Genomic DNA, 25,325 nt, shown 5'->3' on the forward strand with positions numbered 1-25,325 from the left:
ATATCTACTAACACCTTTTGTTAGTCGCATCAGACTGGGTCAATACCGGCACCATCTGAAAGAGCAATCTCTCGGCCGCATAATATTTGAAAATTTAAAAAAACGGTCAATTATTTTGTGTAGAAATCCAATTTTAAACGAAGGGATGCTCAGTAAAATTTTCCTTTTCTAAACGACTTCAAAGAATGCGCATGCATAAAGCATTATTTTTTGAATTGGTTTAAATAAAAGAATTTCCAATGTTATTTCGCAATCAGCGTTGTGGACCAGTGGACTAGGAACTTGCCTCGTAAGTTTTAGTTTTGACGAGGTTATTTCGTATTTATTAATTATATTAAAACAAAAAACAATGTCCTTATTTCGATTTTTTCATCAGCGGTTTAAGTAAACTTAAGGTTAAATTTTTATTTAAAAGAAACAAAAATTCCAATCCAATAACGATAAACAAAAAAAAGAACTTTCTATCATTTCCATTTTTCAGTTTTAACATTTAAGCAGGGTGATCGGCGGTTTACTGCTAATTTTTTTATATCATAACTAATCATTTTTATAACGGTTATTTCGGTTAAAACAAATTCTACTTTGTCATTTTTAAAACTGAATTATTTTCAGTTCGTTTTCGTTGCAACAGACCGTAACGAGAAATCTTTCTAGACTGAGGCAGCATTAAAGAATTCACTTAAACAGGTATATAATCCTCAAAAATGTTTAATATTCGAAGAATAGCTTCTTATCTTCATAACCCTTCTGCCGAAATATTTGGACGGGGGGGGGCTTTCACGTACTTCTTCGTTTTTTGGTGGGAGGTCGGTTACATTTTTGTGTTTATATCCGTTCTTATGGAGCAAGCAGCCGTATCCAAACCGAACTTCATGTTCAGCTGAGCAACGCCGGGTATCCATTCAAGTTGCTAATAATAGAAATGAATGTTTTACTTTATATCTGATATTGCAGACTATGATTCAAGGACGACATTCGATGACGATTTAATGGGCTGAATGATACCAGACAAAATCAAAAAGGGGCATTTACCTTCTTTGTTTTTTTAAATATTGCAATTTTAATTAAAGATATACTGACACGTAAACTCCATTATCATGCAGATGAAATAGTCAGTCCTGCTTCAACTATTGCGATTATCAGTTTCTTTACTATAAGTCACCTCAAAACAAATCGGTTTTGTCAATGATTTCGGCAATCGATTTTACCGGATGTAGTATATAATACTGATCAATATTTAATTTTATTTTAATCATAAATGAAGATAACGGAGTTCTTACATTCGCAGACAGAAGTTCTGATACTGTTACCCAAACCACTACGCGTTAATCCAATAACAGAAAAAATTTTCTATATTCACGGGTAAACAAGAGGTAAAAAGGCCATTCTTTGTCACCTTCTCTTTTGTTACCCTCGACTAACATTCGATTCTAAAGGGAGGAAAGATAAATAATGAAGAACAAAAATGAATGTATTAAATATTTTCACCAATGCATACTTGCTGTATTCATTGTGTCAGCCACGTTTCATACTTAAAGACAAAACCATACTTTGACTTTGTCTCAAAATAAACCATGACATTCTGAATTGCAATACTGACAGATTGTTTCTATATTTCTGTAATTTACATAATTTATGAAAACAGGGACGCCAAGCAATTTGGTTAGTAAATGATATTCAATTTTCTTTTTATTTATTTCTAATCTAAACTCTTGTTTTATGATCTTATCCTTTTATAATTATTTTGTTTTTCTACTTACTCAGATATTGATGAATGTGCACTGGGAATCGATGCTTGCAAGGGTCAGTCCGAATGCGTTAATCTTCCAGGATGGTATTATTGTCGATGCAAACCAGGTTTTGAAAGCTTTTGGCATGAACAGCCTTTATATGGACTGCAGTGCGGAGGTAAGAACGATAACCATTTTACATTTATTTTTTGCACCACAATTGAATTCTATACGTATGCGATATAAAAACGCACACATACAAGTGCGAACATATGTGCAACTCGTCAATAACGAGAAAACAAACACAAAACATAACAGGGTTTCTTTATTCGCTGTATTTCTAGTCACAGAAAAGTATTTCGTAAATCAGTAATGATTCGTATTCAAATTGTCGTCAAGTTAACTTTACTAGAGTAAAAAATTTTGGTAATTACTATGAAGTATTTGATATTCAAACAATCTCAGGATAGCACAATGTTATTGATTATATGATCATACTGATACCTATATATATATATATATATATATATATATATATATATATATATATATACATATACATATATATATGTTTGCGTGTGTGAGAGTATTTATATATGCGAGTGTGTACGTCTTGTTTCAGTGTCTGTCTGTGTGTAAAGTGCAATTTTCCTTTGTAAACAAAATGACACAGAACTTAATTCTGCAAGAGCGTGTATATATATATATATATATATATATATATATATATATATATATATATATATATAGAGAGAGAGAGAGAGAGAGAGGGGGGAAGGAGAGAGAGACGTTCGCTTCGCCGCTAGTACAGATTTTAAATTGAACATGTGTTCATAACGGCACAAATTCTCAACGTTCATTACGACGATGATGATGGCTGTTAAGAATAGGTGAATTCAACATGAATAAAAGAGTAAAACAATCCAAAATACACAGCACCCAGAGAGAGCTTTTAAATTTAACAGTATATCTTGGATTGTTTTACTCTTTTATTCATATTGAATTCACCTATTCGTAACAACCATCATTGTCATCGTAATGAACGTGGAGGATTTGTGCTGTTATAAACGCATGTTCAATTTAAAAGCTGTACTATCGGCGAAACTAACGTCTCTCTATTTTATGTGCTGTGTATTTTGGATTGTTTTACTCTTTTATTCATATTGAATTCACCTATTCGTAACAACCATCATCATCGTCATCATGAATGCTTCTTCCTGTATATTCTACATGTACGTGTATGTGTACGTGTATGTGGATATGTATGTACATGCGTGTATGTATGCATGTATGTGTGTATGTGCATGTTGTCATGTGTGTCTGTGTGTGTTCTTGCGTATGTATGTTTGTGTGCATATGTATGTATTCATGCTTGTATGTGTACGTGTATATGTTTAATTCGGTATCTGTGTGTATGTGTGTGTGTGTGTGTGTGTGTGTCTGTGTGTGTGTGGTGTGAAGAGGACTCCCAAAAGACTTTAGGCAACCCCTCTGGTGAAGCAAATCTCTGATTAAAAAAAAACTAAAGCGGGAGACCAGTACCCGCATTAAGCTTGTCTGTAGTTTGACTTGTTGCTGGCTATCTTGCTCATGCTTGTTGCAATCCGAGAGAGATACTTAGCTGTCGTACAAAGCTAAAACTATGTAACATCATCTTTGTATAGATACTCCCTCAGGTATTTGTCTATAAAAAATTGTCCGTGGCGATAGAAAAATTGTCACGCGTGTAGCCCTGAAATGCTGGAAGCATGTAATAATTGATCTGCCATCATTCTATATATGCATATGTGTATGTATATGTATGTATATGCATATATGTATGTATGTTAATATATGTACTAGTGTATGTATGTGTATGTGTATCTATTTGTATATGTATGTATATATGTATGTGTGTATATGTTTTTATTTATTTATTTACTTATTTTTGTGTATATATGTTTATGTGTGTTTGTATGTATATACGTATATATATTTGTGGGTGTGTATGTATACGTATATCTATATATATGCTTATATATGTATGCGTATAAGTGCATATATATGTGTAGGTATATGTAGGTATCTTTATGTGTATGTATGTATATGTGCATACATGTGTACGTATATTTATGCGAATATGTATGTATATGTGTGTATATGTGTGTATGTATTTATATATGTTTGTATATATGTGTATGCATATGTATGTATATGTGTGTGCATGTGTGCATGTATATGTTTGTATGCATGTGTTATATGTATTATGTATGTATGTATGTATGTATGTATGTATGTATCGATGGATGGATGAATGGATGGATGTGTGCATGTGTATATGTTTATGGGTATGTATGTGTATGAATGTGTGTATATGTGTATATATGTATGTATGCCAATGACCGTCTACAGTGTCATGTCTGCTGGAGCGTGTGAATTCTCTGGCAGGACTAAAAGGAAAAAAGGTTATCTTCGAGCTCATGAATTTTCAGTGACTGAGGGAGTGGCACGCGTCTGATATGATATGATATATATATATATATATATATATATATATGAATAAAGACACGGTTACTGAAATTTTGTTTATTTTTTATACTTATGTGGCTTTATACTAATATATATATGTATATATATATAAGTTAATATATATATAAATATATATATAAGAGAAAGAAAATTAAAACTGTAAGTTGAACTTTACAATCAAAATGTATTGTTCGACTGAATACTCCAAAAACAATTTACAAAGACGTTATTCCGCGGTGTTTCAAAGAATGCTATTCTTGTTATTCTTTTCATCATAGGACATAAAGAAATCATCAAAATATATTGGTAGCAATGCTAGAGTTATCGAGTTATGGCATTACGTGAAACCGCAATTTATTGTAGTTATAAATTGCCAAAAAAAGAAGTGAAAAATGGGTGATATGTAAAAAAAAAACATAAAAATAAATCCCGCATAACTTTCAGCCTGTATGAAAATTCTCTCAAGTTGATCCGAAATGCGAAAATAGTTGTTTAGAGAGAATGGAGTCCAAAATAAAGTCCAGCGTGATGATGCATATAATTCGATTGGAAAGCTTTTAAAACAGCTGAAATAATAAAAATTGTTTTTTTTCCGGACAGTGCAGTAGCCCAAAGAGAAGTCGATCTCCAGTCAAATAGGACAATAAAAGGAGAGAAAAGCGGATTAATTAGAGAAAGTGATTTAATATTAAATTTTAAAGAAATTAAGATCAGGCTAACCCAAAATTAGCTCGTGAAAGCTCGTATTACTCTGACAGGAAATTGTCTAGACAGAACGAAACAGATCTTTCTATAAAGTGTTAAATACGAAGTCATTATTAAAAAAAAAGGTGCGGGAGTGAGGATTATAAAGTTTGTAGGGTGGCAGAATCTTAGCTTATTAGTAATTATAAGGCTCTCGAAGAGTCAATATGTAAATAATGATGATGGTAAGATGAAAAATAATAAAAAATAATAATAATAAATGCAAAGTAATGCTAATAATAGTATAATCAATGATCATGTGTAATAATAATAATAGTAATAATAATAGTAATTATAGTAATAGTAATAAAACCACTAATAATCACAACTATTTTAGTAATGATAGTAACAAATCTAGTAATAATGATAAAAAATGATCATAAAGACGGCGATAATAATATTGATAAAGATACTACTAAAAATATTAGTAATAGAAATAAACATAATAGCAGCAACAGTGATTGTTACAGGAATGATGATATCAATCATATACCGATAATGATAAAAGGTATATATATATATATATATATATATATATATATATATATATATATATATATATATAAACATATATACACATAATTACCCACATTTATACATACATGAATATACCCATAAACACACAAATTTGTGTATGTATATATATATATATATATATATATATATATACAACACACAAACACATGCATACACATATACACAGACGTACATATATTAAAAAACATACATATATATATACATATTTATATACATATATAGACTCACATAAGGATAATCATGTACATATATGACAATTATAATGATGATACTACCGCTACCATCACCACCACCACTACCACCATAAACCCCTACTACTACTACTACTACTACTACTATTACTACTACTACTACTGATAATAATAATATTAAAGAATTCCCAGTGAAAGATTCAATAAACCTTTTAGTAATGCGCTTAAAGAAAATAAAAAATTGAAAAGATATTGGTAAAAAACATACCCAGGCTGCAAAAAAAAAGTCCGCACTACTTTTAATTTTCTCGAAGACTGCAAATAATTTAATGTAACAGTTTAAACAAACTACACCTCATTTAATGTAACAGTTTAAACAAACTACACCTCATTTGATTGGCCGTTTATTCTTCTGTAATTTTACCTGTTTATATTTGACTTTTAATTGAAATATTCTAGTGTTCACGTCAATTTAAAAAAAATAATTTCTAATTGAGGAGGCAAAAAGAAAGTCCGCACAATGGAAAATTGGTATTTACATGTAACTTTAGGACAAAAATGCAACGCAAATACAATACATATTGGTAAAAAATACAACAGAAACACAAGCAACTAGTTAATATTTAGTAGCATAGCCCTTCTACAATTTGACAGTCTGCAATATTTTGGGAATTCCTTGAATTAGACTGCAGCAATACTCCGAGGAAAGGGTATCCCACTTTTCTTTAATTTTTGTCCAAAGTTCTTCCAAATTTGAAATTTTATCATTGCGTAGCTGTTGCTTGATGTAATGCCATACGTTTTCGATAGGATTGAGGTCTGGAGATTGTGCAGGCTAATCAAAACACGGAATATCATGCTCTTCCAGGAACCTCTTGACATTACCAGCTGTATGAATGGGAGCATTATCCTGCATGAAGATAGGATTATCATCCAAATTTCGACCAAAGTAGGCTAGAAAATACTCAGTCAACATATTAATGTACTTGGTCGAATTAATTCGACCTTACAAGCGAACTATAGGCCCTTAACCATTGGTACTAATAATGTCCTCCACTTTCAGTTTAACTCAACCACCTTGCAGCGTTGAAATTGAACACCTATTGTCTTTCCTCCGATGAACGTACTGCCTACCATCACGGCTTAGCCTATTGAACTTGCCTTCGTCGCTAAAAAGCACTTTTGACCAATATGAAGATGAATGATGTTCATTGCATCTGATAAAGTCCAAACGGCGCTTTCCGTTCTTTACAGAAATCATTTGCTTGCGTCTTGCAACATATCCTCGCAAATTAAATTCCTTTTATCTGTTCTTGACAATAGAAAGAGAGCACTTTTTAACAACATTGCACTATTGTTGGATTTGGGAAGCTGTTTAAAATGTGTTTCTTAGGCTGCGGGTCTTCATAGCATTGTCTTCCCTGTTAGAAGTACCTCTAGTACGACCAGATTTAAGGGTATCACGAACACTGCCGATGTTTTGGTGCTTTTGCACGGTTTTTCGTACGGTTTTTTCATCAAATTTCAATCTGCGGCCGATTTCTCGATTGGATAAACCAGAAAGGTGGAGATTAGTGGACTCCTAACGATGACTACAAGAAAGTCGTGGCATATGGACTAAATGTTACGTTGTAAACCTGGAACAACAACAATTACGATTAGAGATGCTTTGTTGCCTGTTGGTGGATATTTTAAACTGATTTAGAAGCGATAATTTAAGCTGGATTTAAGCGAATTTGTTTCTGCGGACTTTCTTTTTGCCTCCTCAATTCGAAGTTATTTTTTTAAATTGACGTGAACACTAGAATATTTCAATTAAAAGTCGAATATGAACAGGTAAAATTATAGAGGAATAAAAGACGAATCAAATGAGCTGTTTAAATAGTTACATTAAATTTAGCTTAAATTTGCAGTTTTTAAAAAATTACAAGTGCGGACTTTCTTTTTTGCTGGCACTGTATATATATAAATAAATAAATATATATATATGAATAATATACATAGTAATTTATAAAATATATATGGCGATTAAGCTACACTGAATATTCGGCGTTTCATCAACTCTAGGATTCGTCAGGCTTATGCGCATAAGCCTGACGAATCCTAGAGTGGATGAAACGCTGAATATTCAGTGTAGCTTAATCGCCATATATATTTTATAAATTACTAACTAGCTCTACCTACGTGTTGAGCACTTTTGAAGTAAATACTTAAAGTTTACGCATAAATCTATACTTTCGTATATTAATTTTATGTGAGTAAATGAAGTAGTTATATATATATATATATATATATGTATATATATATAAGGTGCTTTTTTAAACAGGCCTTTAAAATTGTTGTCGAAGACTCTTGAACATCTAATATGTTATTTCCATTACATATTATGAGATGACTTACCAGTTTTTATGATATTCGGTTCAAATGAAGAGCTACAGCAGGAATTGTAATACACCCTGCTAAAGTCTGATTGTCACAGCTGGTTAATTTCAAAAATTCAATATGAACGTGAAAACACTTTAGAAGAATAATATGCAATTAGAAATTTGTTTACTTGGAAAAAATGTAACAGAAATGTATGACATGCTTCCGACTGATTTTGAATCATCTTGGATGGATCGAGTACCAGTTTTTGAGTTTCAGAAAATATTCAAGAAAGAGACGGAGTCTGTGAGCGATTATGAGAGATGTAGGAGGAGTAAGAAAGTCAAAACACCAGGGTTGATTGGCCAAATAAAGAATTTCATCGATAAGACCCATCTTGTGTCTATAGAGACAATAACTGCACAGTTTTATGTCAGTGTAGGAACTGTACATACAATTATTCAGGACGAACTGAAGATGCAGAAAATTTGCACATTGCACCATTCCACATCTCCATCCTTTCATAGAATATTTTACCAGGATAGACATCAAGACATTTCCTCACCCTTTCTATAGTTCAGACGTTTCCTCATCTGACTTTTGGTTATTCCTTAAACTCAAGTAAAATCTTAGAAGCTGTCGTTATGAGAAAATGTATGAGATTAAAGAGGTTGTGATGAGGGTCATCAACACGCGCGTACTTCCATGAGCCCTTCCAGAAGTTGTTAAAATAGTACAAGTGTATTGCAGTCAGAGGAGATAACTTTGAGGAGGGCTTGTTTCATGTATGTACTATCAATGAAAGTTTCCATACATATAATCGTATATATAAATATAGTCATATACAGTCATATACAAACATCGGTTCGTTGCATCACAGCTCTTCGGTGAGAAAAGACAAGTGCGTCTAACGAAAATTGCAATCTGATTGTTAAGCGATCGATGCTTTACCAATTATGATATCAGTACAAGATTAGGTAGAAAATCAAATTGAGATGCTTATAGTACGTGTTTTTCCTTATGGTCAGGGCTCTATTATTCATGAAGAGTTACGCATTATCGATAGTGGTCACATGTTATCTAATTAACCAGAGTGCTCGGCTCATGAAGGTGACGGCACTATACGATTATTTAATGCGGAATAATCCATAAAGTTAGTTGACGAAATGATGTACAATTTTTCAAACGTATACGTTGTTTTGCTTAATAACTTACATCATATCTTCAATATAATATTTCTTTTTTTTAGATTTGAATGAGTGTTTGGGTGAAGGAGATGGTCACACATGTCATCCGACGACTACATGTTTCAACACGGAAGGAAGTTACGAGTGCAAATGTAACTATAAAACTGATTGCTCTCACAGTAAGTTAAACTATTCATTTATTAATGTACAAAATGAGAAGAACATATTGAAATTAGAATCTAAAAGTTATCATTTCTTTCTATAGCATGTGATATATATATATATATATATATATATATATATATATATATATATATATATATTGATGTATGTGTATGTAAAATAACAGATGGAATGCAATAAATAAAAATGTAGTACATGATCAGCTCAATAAGAAAAAAAGAAAAACGCTTTTGACCACGAAATTTCGAATAGGTAAGAAAAGCTGATATAAAGACATGAGATAGAAAAAGACTATTTACTAACACCAGCAGAAAGCATGTTGAATGTATAGGTCGAAAGAAGATAGGAGAAATTGGGGCATAAGGGAAATACGGAGGAATACAAAAATAAAGACATAAAAAATAAATATAATAACAAAAGTCATCCAAACTTTAGGAAATTATCCAAGTGAAGTCCATAAGAAGTATGCATAGCCTAAAGAGAGTTTTTTCCCGTTTTCGTTATTGATCTAAAGATGCAACACATTTTATTGAACTTTAAATTCTCATGGTCGTTCCACTTAACATGCAGATCTTCTGGATCTTCAGTTTAAAGATTATTTTATCTTTAGCAATTTCACACACACACACACAAACAAACACACACACGCATATATATATATATATATATATATATATATATATATATATATATATATATATATATAATCCAAATTACAATTAAATTTACCAAAATGATTCAAGATGGTAAAACTAATATATATTATAAATATTAAAGAATTAATATTTATAAAGTAATCTGAACCAGATGTAAAAGCTCGATAAAACCAAATAGGAGATAGAGCTTATAATAAGAGCAAACAGTTAATAAAACATGTTAAAAAACACTTTGAAAAAAGTTAAAACATATTTAATCTGAAACAGAAACACTTGATAAGTGGATAGTCCTTAATCCACGGAGTTTCGAAGAAATACTTTCCTTCTCATCAGAGGGTAGGAATTAGCAAAATGCGGGATCGGATTTTGCATACAAAAGTATTTGATGAAACTATAAGTAAATCAAAGATCTTACTTGATAACAAAAAGTGAAGCAGAGGGAATATGGTGAAGAAAAAGGTGATTACACGTGAATGGATAGTCTGGTGAAAGGTAAATAATCCAATGACGGTAAAATCCAAAAATATAACCCCAAGAAAGGTAATTGAGTTTCCATTCGCACAAGTAAAATCCAAGGAAATCACGTAATTGGAAGACGGTCCAAAATAATCAAAAAGGCCGAAATCCATGGAATAATTCACAAATATGTACAAAGAAAATAAAAGGGAAAAATTCCAATGATATTAATAAAAGAAAAATTAGATATGCTTTTCACACGACTGCCGAGACATAATAAGAAAGATCAGGAAAGAATAGGAAAAAATCAGGGAAGAAGAAGAGGAAAAAAATTAAATAGTGATAGAATTAAATATAAGATAGAAAAGCAAATGTCAAAATGGCTCAGACAAAAAGATGTTAAAAGGCGCGAAAAAGATGTAGGGCAAAAAAATAGGTCAACTGAAATGCACAGGTTATTACTTAAGAAAATGTCAGCACGAGTTGTTAAAAGATACTAAATGGAAAAATAAATAAATAAAAAATAAAAAATAGATACTAAATAATAAATAAATAATAAAATATAGAAACAAAAAAAATTAAAAAAATTTTAAGTGAAGAGGATGGCCGGTATCTGCAAATTCAGGATAAAGCAAGTAAGTATGTAAGTAAATGCATATAGTAAAATATAAGTAAATATACATGCAGGCCCGAAATCCAGAACCACAGACGGAAAGTTTTCGAAAATAAATTTTGTTCATTGAATTTGCGTTTAGATTTAGCCACCAATAGCAAGTGTGGGGAAATTGTTGGTGGTGTTTGTAGCTAGATGAATGCTTGTTTTGAAAGTTTTGAAGAAGGGAACTATATATTTTGATGCTCAGGCACGACGATAGAGTAGAAATAGACAGGTAATATCTCTTGTCTGAGAAAAAAGGTTGCAGGGAGAAATAAATGACGTCACCTACTAGATTTTGAAGCTGGTTTTGTCATGCAGAAAAGAATGCCCTTAGCAGTTCCTCACCAGTTGACTACGGTACTCAGTTTAAAGCGTATTTGGCTCGTATACAAGTAAAGGATTCTGTCAGGAGTGCGATACCTGCTGGCGCGGTAGAATGATGCAACTATTTTTCCAGCGACCTTGACAACAGATTTAATGTAAGTTGTCCATTTCAGATTACGAGTGAAGGTCAATCTCACAAGTTTGTCGTAGCAGGGTGCTTACTCGAGATGCGAGACATTCTTTTTAAGTGGTTGCCAGGTAGGGATCAAAGCGTTCGTGGTAAAAAAGTAGAAACTTGATTTTGTACGCATTTAAATTTACCAGTCACCTCTTACCCCATTGAACCACGTGCATAAGGTCGGAGGGGAAAAACTCATAGAGATCGTTATCACTGCTAGTCTTTGAAATATTGCCATAGATGACAGTGTATGCCGACGAATGAATTTTGAATCTGATTTGAGAAATCATTGATGAAGATCAGGCAGAGTTGGGCCCAGGATTGATCATTGAGACACGCCAGCGTTGATGCTTTTAACTTAACCAATCTGCCTGTCGATGGCTACTTGTATAAACCTATCAGAGTGAAGTTCGATGGTTGAGAAGACATTTCAGGTATTCGCACATTTACGGAACAATATCCATGTTTTTAAGAATCAAATTTTAACGGGCTATTTCACCATCACTTAGACAACTAAAATAAAGCTATAGAGCTTATATATTTAATGACTAGCTAATCAAAATAGGTCAAAATAGTGTACAAACTGTAAAAAATAAAAACAAAAAAATAATCTCTTAACAGTTATGTATTTTACATACTTTCATGAATATAAGCCATATTTCATACAACAGGGAAGCAGAAATACATATGCTTTTCCTAAATATTGAACTAATAAATTAGATTGTAAAACACTCAATCAATTTAGGAACAAAAGTAAAATAAAATATAAAAGACAGAGAAGAAAAAAGAAAAGAAATATATACTTATTTGTCTTTATGTTCTGTAATATATTTAGGTTAAAGAGACTAGTTTTTGTCGGTATCCACGTTGTTTGTGTAGATGTATTCTGTTTTAGAAATACAATAGTATTAAATCCAGTATTACATACAGTATTACACGCAGCATTACATGTAGTATTACATACAGTATTACATGTAGTATTACATGCAGTATAATACAGTATTACATGCAGTATTACATGCAGTATTACATGCAGTATTACATACAGTATTACATGCAGTATTAAATGCAGTACAATACAGCGTTACATGCTATATTACATGCGGTATAATACAGTATTACATGCAGTATTACATGCAGCATTACATGCAGTATTACATGCAGTAAAATACAGTATTACATGCAGTAAAATACAGAATTACATGCAGTATTACATGCAGTATTACATGCAGTATTACATGCAGTATAATACAGTATTACATGGAGCATTACATGCAGTATTACATGCAGTATATTAAAGTATTACATGCAATATAATACAGTATTATATGAAGTATTACATTCAGTATTACATTCAGTATTACATGCAGTATTACAAGCAGAATAATACAGTATTACATGCAATATAATACAGTATTACATTCAGTATAACATGCAGCATTACATGCAGTATTACATTCAGTATTACATGCAGCATTACATGCAGTATTACATGCAGTATAATACAGTATTACATGCAGTATTACATTCAGCATTACATATAGTATTACATTCAGTATTATATTCAGTATTACATGCAGTATTACATACAGTATTACATACAGTATTACATTAAGTATTACATACAGTATTACATTCAGTATCATATGCAGTATTACATACAGTATTACATTCAGTATTATATGCAGTATTACATGCAGTATTATATTCAGCATTACATACAGTATTACATTCAGAAGTACATTCAGTATAACATGCAGCATTACATACAGTATTACATCCAGTATTACATTCAGTATTACATGCAGTATTTCATACAGTATTACATACAGTGTTACATTCAGTATTGCATGCAGTATTACATACAGTATTACATTCAGTATTACATGCAGTATTACATGCAGTATAATACAGTATAACATGCAGTATTACATTCGGTATTACATTCAGTATTACATACAGTATTACATGCAGTACTACATACAGTATTACATTCAGTATTACATGCAGTATTACATACAGTATTACATACAGTATTACATTCAGTATTACATACAGTATTACATTCAGTATTATATGCAGTATTACATACAGTATTACATTCAGTATTACATTCAGTATTATATGCAGTATTACATGCAATAATACATTCAGCATTACATACAGTATTACATTCAGAAGTACATTCAGTATAACATGCAGCATTACATACAGTATTACATCCAGTATTACATTCAGTATTACATGCAGTATTTCATACAGTATTACATACAGTATTACATTCAGTATTGCATGCAGTATTACATACAGTATTACATTCAGTATTACATGCAGTATTACATGCAGTATAATACAGTATAACATGCAGTATTACATTCGGTATTACATGCAGTATTACATACAGTATTACATTCAGTACTACATACAGTATTACATTCAGTATTACATTCAATATTGCATACAGTATAACATACAGTATTACATACAGTATTACATTCAGTATTACATTCAGTATTATATACAGTCTTACATACAGCATTACATGCAGTATTACATGCAGTATAACATACAGTATTACATGCAGCATTACATGCAGTATTACATACAGTATTACATACAGTATTACATACAGTATTACATTCTGTATTACATGCAGTATTACATACAGTATTACATGCTATATTAAATGCAGGATTACATACAGTATTACATTCAGTATTACATGCAGTATGACATACTGTATTACATACAGTATTACATTCAGTATTACATTCAGTATAACATACAGTATTACATACAGTATTACATTCAGTATTACATGTAGTATTACATGCAGTATTACATTCAGTATATTACAGTATTACATTCAGTATTACATGCAGTATTACATACAGTATTACATACAGTATTACATACAGTATTACATTCAGTATCACATACAGTATTACATTCCGCATTATATGCAGTATTACATGCAGTATTACATTCAGTATTACATGCAGTATTACATTCAGTGTTACATGCAGTATTACATACAGTATTACAAACAGTATTACATTCAGTATTACATGCAGTATTACATTCAGTATTACATACAGTATTACATACAGAATTATATGCAGTATTACATACAGTATTACATTCAGTATTACATTCAGTATTATATGCAGTATTACATGCAGTATTACATTCAGCATTACATACAGTATTACATTCAGAAGTACATTCAGTATAACATGCAGTATTACATACAGTATTACATGAAGCATTACATGCAGTATTACATTCAGTATTACATGCAGTATTTCATACAGTATTACATACAGTATTACATTCAGTATTGCATGCAGTATTACATACAGTATTACATTCAGTATTACATGCAGTATTACATGCAGTATAATACAGTATAACATGCAGTATTACATTCGGCATTACATGCAGTATTACATACAGTATTACATGCAGTACTACATACAGTATTACATTCAGAATTACATACAGTATTACATACATGATTAAATACAGGATTACATACAGTATTACATTCAGTATTACATGCAGTATTACATTCAGTATCACATTAAGTATTACATACAGTATTACATAAGTATTACATTCAGTATTACATGTAGTATTACATGCAGTATTACATTCAGTATTACATTCAGTATTACATACAGTATTACATACAGTATTACATTCAGTATTGCATGCAGTATTACATACAGTATTATATTCAGTATTACATGCAGTATTACATGCAGTATAATAAAGTATAACATGCAGTATTACATTCGGTATTACATCCAGTATTACGTACAGTATTACATGCAGTACTACATACAGTATTACATTCAGTATTACATTCAATATTGCATACAGTATAACATACAGTATTACATTCAGTATTACATACAGTAGTACATTCAGTATTACATTCAGTATTATATACAGTCTTACATACAGCATTACATGCAGAATTACATGCATTATTACATACAGTATTACATGCAGCATTACATGCAATATTACATACAGTATTACATACAGTATTACATTCAGTATTACATGCAGTATTACATACAGTATTACATGCTATATTAAATGCAGGATTACATACAGTATTACATTCAGTATTACATGCAGTATGACATACTGTATTACATACAGTATTACATGCAGTATTACATTCAGTATAACATACAGTATTACATACAGTATTACATTCAGTATTACATGTAGTATTACATGCAGTATTACATTCAGTATATTACAGTATTACATTCAGTATTACATGCAGTATTACATACAGTATTACATACAGTATTACATTCAGTATCACATACAGTATTACATTCAGCATTATATGCAGTATTACATGCAGTATTACATTCAGTATTACATTCAGTATTACATGCAGTATTACATACAGTATTACATTCAGTATTACATGCAGCATTACATTCAGTATTACATACAGTATTACATACAGCATTACATTTGGTATTACATGCAGCATTACATGCAATATTACATACAGTATTACATACAGTATTACATTCAATATTATATGCAGTATTACATACAGTATTACATTCAGTATTACATGAAGCATTACATGCAGTATTACATTCAGTATTACATGCAGTATTTCATACAGTATTACATACAGTATTACATTCAGTATTGCATGCAGTATTACATACAGTATTACATTCAGTATTACATGCAGTATTACATGCAGTATAATACAGTATAACATGCAGTATTACATTCGGCATTACATGCAGTATTACATACAGTATTACATGCAGTACTACATACAGTATTACATTCAGAATTACATACAGTATTACATACATTATTAAATACAGGATTACATACAGTATTACATTCAGTATTACATGCAGTATTACATTCAGTATCACATTCAGTATTACATACAGTATTACATAAGTATTACATTCAGTATTACATGTAGTATTACATGCAGTATTACATTCAGTATTACATTCAGTATTACATACAGTATTACATACAGTATTACATTCAGTATTGCATGCAGTATTACATACAGTATTATATTCAGTATTACATGCAGTATTACATGCAGTATAATACAGTATAACATGCAGTATTACATTCGGTATTACATGCAGTATTACATACAGTATTACATGCAGTACTACATACAGTATTACATTCAGTATTACATTCAATACTGCATACAGTATAACATACAGTATTACATTCAGTATTACATACAGTAGTACATTCAGTATTACATTCAGTATTATATACAGTCTTACATAAAGCATTACATGCAGAATTACATGCAGTATTACATACAGTATTACATACAGTATTACATTCAGCATCACATACAGTATTACATTCAGCATTATATGCAGTATTACATGCAGTATTACATTCAGTATTACATGCAGTATGACATTCAGTGTTACATGCAGTATTACATACAGTATTACATACAGTATTACATTCAGTATTACATGCAGTATTACATTCAGTATTACATACAGTATTACATACAGTATTATATGCAGTATTACATACAGTATTACATTCAGTATTACATTCAGTATTATATGCAGTATTACATTCAGTATTACATTCAGCATTACATACAGTATTACATTCAGAAGTATATTCAGTATAACATGCAGTATTTCATACAGTATTACATACAGTATTACATTCATTATTGCATGCAGTATTACATGCAGTATAATATAGTATAACATGCAGTATTACATTCGGTATTACATGCAGTATTACATACAGTATTACATGCAGTACTACATACAGTATTACATTCAGTATTACATACAGTATTACATACATTATTAAATACAGGATTACATACAGTATTACATTCAGTATTACATGCAGTATTACATACAGTATTACATACAGTATTACATTCAGTATTACATTCAGTATTACATACAGTATTACATACAGTATTACATTCAGTATTACATGTATTATTACATGCAGTATTACATTCAGTATTACATTCAGTATTACATACAGTATTACATACAGTATTACATTCAGTATTACATGTAGTATTACATGCAGTATTACATACAGTATTACATTCAGTATTACATGCAGTATTACATACATTATTACATACAGTATTACATACAGTGTTACATTCAGTATCACATACAGTATTACATTCAGCATTATATGCAGTATTACATGCAGTATTACATTCAGTATTACATGCAGTATGACATTCAGTATTACATGCAGTATTACATACAGTATTACATACAGTATTACATTCAGTATTACATGCAGTATTACATTCAGTATTACATTCAGTATTATATTCAGCATTACATTCAGTATTACATGCAGCATTACATACAGTATTACATTCAGTATTATATGCAGTATTACATACAGTATTACATTCAGTATTACATGCAGTATTATATTCAGTATTACATTCAGTATTACATACAGTATTTCATTTAGCATTACATGCAGTATCGCATGCCGTATAACATGCAGTATTACATACAGTATTACATACAGTATTACATTCAGTATTACATGCAGTATTATATTCAGTATTACATTCAGTATTACATACAGTATTTCATTCAGCATTACATGCAGTATCGCATGCCGTATAACATGCAGTATTACATACAGTATTACATACAGTATTACATTCAGTATTACATGCAGTATTACATACCGTATTACATTCAGTATTACATGCAGCATTACATTCAGTATTACATTCAATATTATATGCAGTATTACATACAGTATTACATTCAGTATTACATGCAGTATTACATTCAGTATTACATGCAGTATTACATACAGTATTACATACAGTATTACATACAGTATTACATTCAGTATTACATTCAGTATTACATGCAGTATTACATACAGTATTACATACACTATTACATACAGTATTACATTCAGTATTACATGCAGTATTACATACAGTATTACATTCAGTATAATACAGTATTACATGCAGCATTACATGCAGTATTACATTCAGTATAATACAGTATTACATGCAGTATTACATGTAGTATTACATGCAGTATAATACAGTATTACATACAGTATTACATGCAGTATTACATACAGTATTACATACAGTATTACATACAGTATTACATTCAGTATTACATTCAGTATTACATACAGTATTATATGCAGTATTACATGCAGCATTACATGCAGTATTACATACAGTATTACATGCATTATAATACAGTATTACATGCATTATAATACATTATTACATGTAGTATTACATACAGTATTACATTAAGTATTACATTCAATATTATATGCAGTATTACATACAGTATTACATGCAGTATAATATAGTATTACATGCAGTATAATACAGTATTACATGCATTATAATACATTATTACATGTAGTATTACATACAGTATTACATTCAGTATTACATACAATATTTCATTATATAGGAAAGTTTGGTTTCACAACACTCCCCTTCTAAGATTTTTTTAAGAAAAAGGAAAAAAAGGGAAAAAATAAAACTCTTAATACTTTTCTTTTTTACAGATCTGTGCTTTGGTGAGTGTTGTTTTTTTGTAGCTGTTTATGGATAACAATGTTTCATATACCTCTCAATAAAACAAAATACATGTTTTAATCGAATCTAAGTCAGAAATCATAACAGCCTAATTAAATCGTGTTTAATGCCCGTAGCTCTTTTCATTACTTAAACTTTTATCCGTAATCATATCCATGGAAGGGGCTATGTTCTCACCAGTGATCAAAATCTCACAATAGTACAAGGAAAAGAATAACGTTTAAAGAAAACGTCATTTATCAAAATGTTGATGTCTCCTTCTTTTCTGCTAGAGAGGGAGGACAGTCCAGACTACGGACATAAGGAGAAGTTTGCTTCTAAAATTTGCATTCCATCCTAAATTATACTTAACGACTGCTCCTAAACTTCTAACGAAATGGCCTACCTCTGTCTTTGACTTCTATTGACATCACCTCGGCTTCTGACTATGATGGTTGAGGTGGCATTTAACTGCGTACTTGCTGACGCGATGATCCCAGTTCCCAGTGTACGTGTTAACATTCGCTTGTGACTCTAAATCATCAAATAAATGCTATCAAATGTACTCAGTATTATTAATAGTAGGAATAACAAGACTTTTGAGCCATACTGAAAACTTTCTAAATGAATCTTAGAATAAGTAAACAAATGCATGTTTATATTTGATGATAAGGCTTTCAGACGACCGCGCATTAAATGCAACTGTCTTTATTGCCTATATTTATCAAATTTTCAACTTTCTTTAATATTTTTCTGGGTTGTCGCCATTTTATGTGCGAAATAATGAGATTGAACTCTGAAGTGTTCCTGGTTTAGGACAACAAAATTAAAGAAATAAAAAAAAAGAATTCGTCTTTGCAAGCCAACAACCGCCGCGTTTGAGATCACCATTGTCACCAACCTTCGTCTGTCCGCTTTTTCCCCCGACCTAACCTGTCAACTCCTTTTATACATGTCTCCCGCGTGATTTCCCATGATTGCGCGTGACTTCCACCAGAGCACACCTTTTAAAACTATGGGCGCCATCTTGATTTCTCTCTCTCTTTCGCCCAACCTCACCCGACACACACGCGGTAAGACTTTTGTTCGTTTCATCTGTTTTTCCCTTTCGTTTTCTCTTTTTCTTTCTGCTAATTTTAAGCAACATGCCTTCCTAATCTCTGGATCACATTTCATAATCCCTGATCTACTGTGGCAGTCGTCGTTCCCTACTTGGTCTCTGAAGTGTCTCGCCATCATCTCGCTGCACATCGCTTTCCACCGTTTCATTTTCCACTGGCCTGATATCAAGAATATGCCTCGATACTCCACAATGTTGTTGCTAGTATTATTCCCGGTTATGCGCCCTCTGCTCAACTATTTGGTACATCACCGAGTTTGATGGCCCCTGTTGTCTCCGTCTCCCTGCTTTCTGGCTCAATCCTATGATGCCTCTAGGAGTATATGAATATTGACAGGTGTGGAACTGTCCCTTGCTCTTGCCCCTATCTAGGCGAAATGTTGTACCAATAAACCGCTTGCTCAGGCGAGGCGTTCCCTCTCTCTGCCACTGCCTTTATTGCTCGGTGTTTTTTTTCTACAATCCCGTTGCCACAGGGTCTATAAGCAGCTCTAAAGAATTGATGGACATTCCATTTCTTTAGTACATCCGCAACTGCTGCCAATCTAAAGCAGTACCATTGTCGGTTAGATGCTCCTCCACCAACACTACGTCAAGGGCTGCTGCTGTGTTTCACCTCGCAGCCTTTTTCATAGGGCAAATCGCTCGGGGCCACAGTCGATCATTGTCATGTTAAGCCCACCCTTGTAATGGGTGACATCAACTGAGAGTCTTTCCCAGGTCCCAGTCACACCTAGTTCTCCAGCTTTATGCGCCCTTGAAGCAGGGTCAATTGTCTGACACTTGTCACAAGTCCTAACCACTTGCTTCACTTGTCCTTTGGGACACTCGGATCAACTTTTCTCACCAGGTGCAATGTCCTCTCTACTCCCATATGATGCAGATAATGCAACTCTCGAAACCCAGAGCTATCCAGATGAGTCACTGCAGCAATATGGTCTTTTGTTGGCACAAGCCAGCTTCTTCTCACTCTTTTGAGAGCATCCGCTTTGTTCTTCTCAGAGGCAATGATTACGCACGGCTTCAAAGAAAACTCCTGCATCAGCTCAAACAAGATCGATGATGAGGGGAGGTTCTGTCATGATTTCTCCATTGCTTATGACCTAACTCAGATTGTTCACGAATCCACCCGGGTGCCCGACAATGACGGCCAGTATGCGAGTCTACTAGACCTTTTTCTCACAACTTGCCCTGAACTATGTTCAGTTTCTGTTCTGTCTCCTCTTGGATCTTCCGACCACTCTGTTGTATCAATTAATATAAAAATGAAATGTAATATGTCCCCAGACGTACCTATCCATTATACAGTATATCGATACACTAAGGCTGACTTGGATAGCTTCTGTACATTTATATCGGATCTACCTCTGCGTTCCATGTTTAAAAAGGATGTGTCCTCTATAGTATCAGACCTGACGGAATGGTTAATTGTAGGTATAGACCGTTTCATACCATCGAAAATGTTCCAGCAAAAACCTAACAGCCAGCCATGGTTCTCTCCAGAATGTTCTGCTGCCACTGCGCACAGAAATCACTTTTTCCACTGCTTCCGACGTAATAAATGTATGGAAACTAAAGCCGCTTTTAGGACTGCCAGCAACCATTGTAAGAAAGTAATAAAGAACGCAAGAGAGGTGTATGCTCAGTCCGTCAAGTCCAAAGTAGCTGAGCAGCGGCTTGGTTCCCACCAGTTTTGGCAAATGGCAAACAGAACAGAAGCATGTGCTCTATCCCAACTATCATCAATGGACCTGAGATAATCTCATCAGCATCAGACAAAGCCAAACTCTTTGCCAAGAACTTTGCAGCCAATTTTACCCTTTGCCAAACTAATAAAAAACCTTGGTTCCAGTAAAGCAACAGGCCCTGACGGTATTCCAATTATAGTACTCAAAAAACTTCAATGAGAACTAGCACCCATACTTACAAAACTGTTTAAACGTTGTCTTAAGGAGAATTGCTTCCCATCACCCTGGAAAATCTCATTAGTATGCCCTGTATCTAAGAATTCAGGTGATCGCTCATCTGTGCGTCATGAGTAAGTTGCTGGAATCTGTGTTAAATACAGAAGCAATCAACCATCTCAACAAAAATAACCTTCTTAGTGACACTCAATATGGTTTCCGTTCTGCTAGATCTACAGCAGATGTGCTTACAGTCATATCTCATAGGATTAGCAAATCTCTCGACGGAGGCAACCTTTCTAGGGCAATTACTCTTGACATATCAAATGCCTTTGATAGGGTATGACATAAAGATTTACTTCACAAAATCTCCAGCTATGGTATAGCTGGAAAAGTCTTCTCAATTATTAAATCATTTCTTTCTGATTTCTGAGGTTCATAAGTGTAATAGTTGAGGGGCAAAAATCAGAAGCCCACAGTATTAATGCTGGAGCCCCTCAGGAGTCCATTCTGGGCCCAACTCTTTTCCTGATCTACAATGATAATCTTCCAAATCACATCCTTACATCATTTGTAGACATTCATGCTGATGACACTACCATTTATGGTAGCACATCTAAGACAGTAAACGACCAAGTTCTCTCCGATTCTCTCTCCTCTGATCTTGAGCACGTAGTACAATGGGGAAAGGAGTGGCTGGTTACTTTTAATGCATCTAAAACCAAGCTTCTCTCTTTACATCATCAACATTCTGATCCACATCTGGCATCAATTGAAATGAATGTCTCTCGTTTTCAGGAGGCCTCAAGTTTTGACAAACTTCTGACCTTACCGTTACTCCTGATCTTAAATGGAACACGTACATCAAATCTGTTGCCAAGGCCGCTGGAAAAATGGTGGGATCTTTCTATCGATCCAGTAGATATCTTACTGCTGATGCAATTCTCTATCTATATAAGAGCCAGGTACGTCCAAGGATGGAATACTGTTGCTACATCTAGGCAGGAGCTGCTAGAAAGAACTTGCACTTCCTTTATAGAGTTCAAAATAGACTTCGTAGTCTCGTAGGAGATGTCCTTTTCTCTTCCTTGCAACCTCTATCTCACAGAAGAGATGTTGCGAGTTTGTCTCTGATGTATCGTTATTTTCATGGAAAGTGTTCGACTGAGCTTCAGTCTATGGTCCCCCCTCGCCAAACTTTTACAAGAAACACTATCAATAATTCCCCCCACTCTTTATCTGTGCCTAAACCTTAACGTAGATTCCATGATCAAAGCTTCTTTCTTAGAACTGCACGCCTGTGGAATTGTCTTCCGTTTTCCTGCTCTCCGGCTGACTATAATATGGTTGTCTTCAAGTCTAACGTAAACAAGTTCTTGATGAGCCGTTCCATATAAGTTAACAAATTTACCGAATTACTATATTGTCCAATTTCTACTGTACACTCTTTAACCCTTATCCTCGAGTGGCCTCTTGGCCTTGATAATTGGGTGATGCCTGTGTAAAAAAAAAGCTCAGCCAGCATCCCGAGCTTGCGATTCACTAGCATCTCTGCTGTCCCTTTGTCCTTATCCTTTTTTCGTGTGAAATCATCGATTTCAGCCAAACAAACACAGTGGCAGACTCTGTTTTCACACAGATGTTGTGTAGTCCCCATTTTAAGGCCAGATTCACTCCTTTGGTAACTGCATCCAATTCTGCTACATTGATGTGGCTAGCATCACTTTTCTTCCATAGCCAGGCCGCATCCTCTGCAACTACTCCACCCACTTCCAAGACAACCCTTTTTTCAATACTGCTTGCATCACACCACACGACTCCATCCAGTGTTCGCGGCACGTTCCACATTCCCCGAACTGGGTCTTACTTTTCCACTTCTTTCAGGACCTCTTCAATCAAAGCAGTCGTTCTTCCTCCCACTCTATCATCCCATCTTCTACCTTCGGCATACCTCTTGATGTAGCTGCATGCTGGTCTAAGCCAACCGGCAATGGGGTAATGCCCAATCAGCCTGCCGAATATCGAAAAAAGCTCCCGCTTGTTAAGCTCTTCTTTCATTTATAGGATCTAGTTTCCCATTCGAAATTCCAGACCACCCGACGCATTTCGTCTTTGCTTTAGTACCAAAGCCGCTCTCTCATTCAATTCTTCCGGTGCCTTGGCGACCAACCCAGACTTCTTCAAGTGAACCACGACCAATGAACCAATGAAACTCTGGTGACTACAGTCACCAGAGTTTCATTCACGAGGATGTCGTCGATATATGAACTCACGGCGCCATTTCCCTTCCCCATTTTTTCTAGAATCTTCCTTAGAATGGTTGACATGATTTTGGATGCCGAGTTCAGCCCAAACCCCACCCTCGTAAAACAGTAGGTTCTGCCTTTATATCAGACCAACTGGTACTTCCAGAGTTTCGTGGCAGTGCGGAGTTGCAAATAGGCAGATTTTAGATCGACCAACTTAGAGGCACCGTTCATTTGCCTCCATTCTCTGATGGTCTCAATGCATATATCTATAACGCCCCCCTCAGTATGGCACTCGACGTGTCGGTCCAATTCTCGGAAATCTAATACTGGTCTGACCTTTCCTTTTGTTGGCTGCAGAACGGCCATTAATGGCAAGATGCCCGATTCGACGTCATTTGTCTACGGTAACAGTATTCCCTCCTCGATCCATCTGTCCATTTCTGGTTCAAAATCCTTTCTTGCTCCTCCTTTGGACGAGTTATCGTAACATGCCACCCTTTTTGTTAACGTAGCTGGTTCATTCTTCCATGCCCACTCCACTGTCCACTGATTTTCATCGAATTCCACTCTAAAATCCGCGCCATTATTCCCAAGTCGGGGCAGCTGCTGGCGCTTCGGCTCCCCTTTGACAGTTTCCCGGACTCTTACAGTTAACTGCCATGTGACCACTCTGATTACACCTGTATCCCACGGTCCTTACCAAGAACTTCCTCTAGTT

The 25,325-nt window shown here is 33.4% G+C and overlaps 1 protein-coding gene across 2 annotated transcripts in view; it reads left to right on the forward strand.

Annotated features, from left to right (window-relative positions):
• Window positions 1-25,325, forward strand: part of LOC145248005 (protein kinase C-binding protein NELL2a-like) — an 841,882-nt gene that overhangs the window by 795,521 nt on the left and 21,036 nt on the right. For both annotated transcript variants that reach the window (XM_080109694.1, XM_080109695.1), the window contains exons 15-16: window positions 1,765-1,908; window positions 9,324-9,440. In XM_080109694.1, the coding sequence (XP_079965820.1) occupies window positions 1,765-1,908; window positions 9,324-9,440 (261 nt within the window). The remainder of the gene's footprint in view (window positions 1-1,764; window positions 1,909-9,323; window positions 9,441-25,325) is intronic.

The sequence above is a fragment of the Euprymna scolopes genome, chromosome 26, assembly GCF_053919585.1.
Source record: "Euprymna scolopes isolate OS-2025 chromosome 26, ASM5391958v1, whole genome shotgun sequence".
Lineage (NCBI taxonomy): Eukaryota > Metazoa > Mollusca > Cephalopoda > Sepiida > Sepiolidae > Euprymna > Euprymna scolopes.